Below are 5,865 nucleotides of genomic sequence, written 5' to 3'. Positions count from 1 at the left end.
GTGCTGTTGCAATCATTTTTGAATTATCTTTAGCAACATTTTTCTTGCATGCATATAGTCATATAATTTGAAAAGGAGGTCCCTCAATACTTATGGATTTAGTAGCTCAAAATACCAACTGAGTGGGAAGGAGTTTTCACATCAAGTATCAATCTTCCACTCTGTATACAGAGTTGATAGGAATGAGCAACTTGGACATGGCTATCTAAAATGGGGGGGAGGGGGATGATAAAGACACGAAGTGACTGGCTTACAAGTTTTCAAGAGGAAGTTAACTTAAGAGTGTGTGGGAGAAGGTAGAATCCTCACTGAATAGTTTTCATTTTGTCTAGATGGGTCTGGTGAAAAGAGATGGGGATAAGATTCTTATGATTCACTAGTGAGTAATTGTTACTGTGACAAATTGTGACTATCATAACTGTAAAGGTAGAAGTTTTATAACAAAAAGAGGATAGTTAATCTTACAGTCCAGGATCACAGGACCCTAGGACCATCAAGGGAGAAAAGCATGACCAGAATGTGGAACCCTATCCAGAGCAGCAGCAACACCACAGGGTTCATTGTCATTCCCTTATTTATCTTAGTAATTTGTTCCTTGATAGAAAATTAGCTCCATTATCCACCATATATTTATTTATTTGTGCAATCCTCCAACACAGGGGAGGTTTTTTGTTTTTGTTTTTTCAATTATTAAGCCATGCCTCATAAAAAAGAACCCTACTAACCAGTGTTCAATTTTTATTTGTAGTCTTTAGCATTAAGGTATATAGTCAAAATATAGTGTTCCATTCCATGTGGTCAGAGAATAATCTTTGTATGATTTTACTTCTTTAAAATTTTTGAAGCTTTTTTCAATGGTCCAGGATATGGTCTAAATTGGCATATATATCATTTATGTTATACTGTTACTGGCTGAAATATTCTATAAATGTTGATTAAATCCCTGATAATTGAAAAATTAGTCCTGGTGTGGTGCTGTGGCTTAATGAGCCAGACTGCAAAGCTGTTTGAATTGCAAGGTCGGTGGTTCAAGCTCACCAGCTGCTCCTTGGAAACTCTATACAGGGTCGCTATGGGTTGGAATCGACTCAACAGCACTTAACAACAACAACAACAATTGAAAAATATATGTCTCTATCTATCTATCTTCCTCTTTTTTTTGGAAGATAGATTGATAGAGACATATATTTTTCAATTGTTGTTGTTGTTGTTAAGTACCGTGGAGTCAGTTCTGACTCATAGTGACCCTGAACAGGGCTTCCGAGGCTGTAAATCTTTACGGGAACAGAAAGCCTTATCTTTCTCCCACGGAACAGCTGGTAGTTTCGAACTGCTGACCTTGAGCTTAGCAGCCCGATTCATAACCACTACACTACCAGGGTCCTGGTGTGGCTCTATGGGTTAATATACCAGAACGCAAAGCTCTTTGAACTTCAAGGTCGGCAGTTCAAGCTAACCAGCCGCTCCTCGGAAGCCCTATACAAGGTTCCTGTGGGTCAGAACCGACTCAATGGCACTTAACAACTACAACAACATAGTACTAAATTTTTTCAATTAGCAGGGATTTAATCAATATTTATAGAATATTTCAGCCAGTAACAGTAGAACATACATTCGTTTCAGATTCTCATGATATATATATGTGCCGACTCGATGGCACCTAACAACAACAACAACAACAATCTATCTGTCTATCTATCTATCTATCTATCTATCTATCTATCTATCTATCTATCTATCTATCATCTATCTAACTATAGTGTTCCAAATTTACTTGGTTTAATGTTGCTTATCTTTCACTGTAGTGTTACTAATTTGAAATACGATTCAAGTAAGTAATATAGTCCATTTTATTCTTTTTCTTCCCATCTTTGTGTTTTTTTGTGAGTGTTTGACATAGTAACATGGTTTCAAAAGTCAGAGCTTCATGAAAGATGGAGGCTGAAATGAAGACATGGAGAGAGAGAGAGGGCAGCTGAAGATTCTAGATTTACGGCGACAGAAAGACTGAGTGCTGGTGGCCAGGAGGCAGGCTTACAGAATATGCACTTTGGCTGTTTAAATTGTTATATACTCCTGAGTGTGTTGTGGAACATTCCCCACCCCACCCGCAAAAAAAACAGAGGTAATAGAAGCAGTTACTGTTGAATTATGAGGCATGGAGGAGATTGTAATCATTGCAATGAAATGATGAGTGTAAAACCGAAGTTCTTCCACGTAAAGTATCACTCAATTCACAATAAAAACTTTAAAAAATAACAAAAAAAGCCATACGGTCCCCTACTGATTTTGATCTATACTCCTTGGTTGAGAACCAATGATTTATAACAATTTAGCATAGTGGTTACAAATCGGGCTGCGAACCACAAGGTCAGCAGTTCGAAACTATTAGTCGCTCCACGGGAGAAAGATGAGGCTTTCGGCTCCTGTAAAGATTTACAGCCTCAGAAACCCTGTACAGAGTCGCTATGGGTCGGAACCGACTCGATGACACTCAACAATAGCAACAACAACTTGAAGGGGTGGGCAGTTAATTAGGAATTCAAAAAGTACTGTGAGAGAATTAGTTGAAAAACCTTTACATCAAAATTTGAGATACAAATATGACCGTAGGTCTAATGTATATAGTAAACTTGAAATCTGATATTAAATTCCAGTTCTTTTTTATGAAACAAGTGGCTCTGATAACAATTTTTGTTTTTTTCTAGGCTGATTTTTTATTTATTTTGACTATGCAAATATTAATTTTCACCATGCCCGATGTTCTTTTACTAGAGACACTAGCTTTTTGTATTAGAAAATTTAATGCTTGCATGTGCATTTGCTCGTAAGTGACACTAGTTTTCATTTATCCTATTGCTGAGAAAGACTGCTTGTTTCCAATGCACTTAATCTTCTTTGTGCCTCAGGAATGATTAACTATATTGTTGGTATTCTACAAGTTCTGTAGAAGTGCCCTGGTGGTGCAAAGTCAAGCACTTGACTGCTAACCATAAAGATCAATGGTCTGCTCCCCAAAAGATTTATAGTCTCAGAAACCCTTTGGGGGCAGTTCTACTTTATCCTGTGAGGTTGGTGTGAGTTGGAATTGAACTTGATGGTACACATTAATAACTATGCTCTTTATTTCTCTCACTAATCTGAATTGAAATGTTTTGTTATGTTAATTATTTATTCTAAAGCCCATGTCTTTGGGTACAGTGTACTAATTGGGAATGTTATTGTTATTTTATTTTGGGTGGAAGTCAAAATAGATTAGAGCCTGTTCTCAGAATAAATGCTCCTTTGGACAAAAGCATGAAATACAACAATGAAAGGATTTTAGTGTTCCCATTTTGACGGACTCTTTTTTAAGAAGATTGATCTCTTTAATCCTCAGAACAACACTATGGAAAAAAGTTCTAATATTATTGCTACTTTACATGTGGGATAATGGAGACACATATGAAGTCCTGCAGTTAGTGGATCCAGGATTTAAATTCAAGTGAATGTTTTAGAGAATCTATGTCCAAACCTACCTCTGATGTAAACTACAGAGGTTTGTGGGCAGACGATTGTGCTAAACCCAAATTATTACTATCCATCTATTGAAAAATGATTTATACTCTGGTAGTCAAAATCCTGGTTGGAGACTGTAAAATGAGCACTGGATTGCTAACCACAAGGTTGGTAGTTGAAATTCACTAGCTGCTTCTCAGAAACCCTACACAGTGTCGCTATGAGTCAATACCCACTCAATGGAACTTACTAGTAGCAACACCAAAGTAATTTTGTTTTCATAGAAGAGAGAGTAGTGCTTAAATTATTCATTTAGTGCCCTAACTAGAAGTTTATATATCTGATCATGAATCACATTGAGAGTAAGAATAGGGAAGTGGGAGCAGATCAATTAAGAAAGAGGAAGTGTGAATTAAGAACTTTTGGAGCTTCAATCCTAAGGATGTCCTTAGCGTATTCATTTAGGAAAATGCAAATATTTAAATTGTGAATATGGAAATCCAAAATATTCATGCTTGTGTATTTTTTGGAAAACATAGTTTGGAGACTATGTTTATAGTATATGAACCAACCCCCCTTTTCTTTCTTTTTTAGTTGGAGTGATATTTTGAGTTGAAATGGAGGAACCATAGCTACTCTCTATCTCAACAGAAGATTGAAGTCTGTTGAAAAGGACTTTGTCAAAGGTAATGAAAAGGTGACATTCACAGATCTGAGATTGCTTTTGATTCTGACAAGGAACACGAGAACACAGAATTCATCAAAATTCATATCAATTAACATTTATTGAATGCTTTCTACACATTAGGGAGGGTTTTAGGAACTTTATCCCCATTATCTCATTAACTCCTCATACTAATTGTTCTTTGGTGTAGATATTTCCATTCCCATTTTACAGCTGAAGTTAAGTGACATGTCAAATCCAAACAGCTGATAAATGAAAGAATTAAGTTCAGATTCAGATCTTATGATTGAAAGTTCCATCTGTTTTCAAAAACATCACAATAAGACTGAGAAAAAATATAGCTAGAAATGGAATGAGAATACAGGGTCTTCTTCCCTACTAAAAAATGTACATATCTCCTATTCTGTTGACTAAAGTTTTCCCTATAGTCAACCCACAACCTCAAATGTTCAGTGAATATTTATTGAATGACTGTCTAAATTAATGAAAATAAAAGATGGTTATTGTACCCATATCACACTTGTTGTTGTTGTTAAGTGCTATCAAGTTGATTCTGACCCATAGAGACCCTGTATAGGGTTTCCAAGGAGCAGCTGGTGAGCTTGAACCACTGACCTTGCAGTTCAAACGACTTTGCAGTCTGTCACATTAGCTCACAGCACCACACCAGGACTCCCATATCACACTAAGCTGGTTTATTCCACATTCCTCCTGGGCCTGTTACCAAAGACTTATAAGGACATTTTAAACTTCTCCAGAACTTTTCTCAGAGCATTTTTCATGTCCTTATTCCTAAGACTATAAATTAGAGGGTTGAAGAGTGGTGTCACCATTGCATAGAACAAGGTCATCATCTTAGGCATCAAAGTGGAGTGACTGGATCCAGGGTTCACATGCATCACCATTATAGTACCATAGAACAGCAGTACCACAGCCAGGTGGGACCCACAGGTTGAAAAGGCTTTCTGTCGACTGGATGCTGAGGGTAACCGAAACACAGCAAGTAGAACCAGGGCATAAGAGATGAGAATGAATATGAAGCTAAGGAGGATAATTAGGGAGCTGAGGGTGTAGCTGGTAAGCTTGGAGATGGGGGCAGGAGCACATGAGAGGGTCAGCAAGGGGCCTGAGTCACATACAAAGTGGTCAATTACATTAGGGCCACAGAAAGGTAGTCGGGAAATGAGAATAACAGGTGCCAGATACCAAAGAAAGCCACATACCCAACAGGAAATCACTAGGTTGAAGCAATGTTGTCCAGTCATAATTGTGGCATAATGGAGAGGATGGCAGATGGCTAGATATCGATCAAAGGCCATTGCAGAGAGAAAAAAGCACTCAGTGGAACCCATGGAAAAGAAAAAGTATAACTGGAGGAAACAACCAGTAAAAGATATAGCCTTGGTCTCAGAGAGGAAGTTAACTAGTGTGTTTGGGACTGTGGAGTTGACATACCAGATCTCCAGGAATGCAAAATTACCCAACAGAATATACATAGGGGTATGGAGATGCTGATCCCAACACACAGCACAGATAATAGCTCCATTTCCCATGAGAGTCAGGAGGTAGATGATGGAGAAAACTGTGAATAAGACAATCTGAATCTTCTGGCTGCAGGGAAAACCCAGAAGGATAAATTCACTCACTGACTCCATGTAGGACTCTGATGCAGAGATGTTCAT

The 5,865-nt window shown here is 37.7% G+C and overlaps 1 protein-coding gene across 1 annotated transcript; it reads right to left on the bottom strand.

Moving 5' to 3' along the window:
- Window positions 1-4,914: 4,914 nt before the first annotated feature.
- Window positions 4,915-5,865, bottom strand: LOC102822560 (olfactory receptor 11H4-like). The gene has a single exon (XM_006877158.1). The coding sequence runs from the start codon at window positions 5,863-5,865 to the stop codon at window positions 4,915-4,917; it is 951 nt and encodes a 316-aa protein (XP_006877220.1).

The sequence above is a fragment of the Chrysochloris asiatica genome, unplaced genomic scaffold, assembly GCF_000296735.1.
Source record: "Chrysochloris asiatica unplaced genomic scaffold, ChrAsi1.0 scaffold00444, whole genome shotgun sequence".
In the NCBI taxonomy this organism is placed as follows: Eukaryota; Metazoa; Chordata; class Mammalia; order Afrosoricida; family Chrysochloridae; genus Chrysochloris; species Chrysochloris asiatica.
This window is presented reverse-complemented; position numbering and strand designations above follow the sequence as displayed.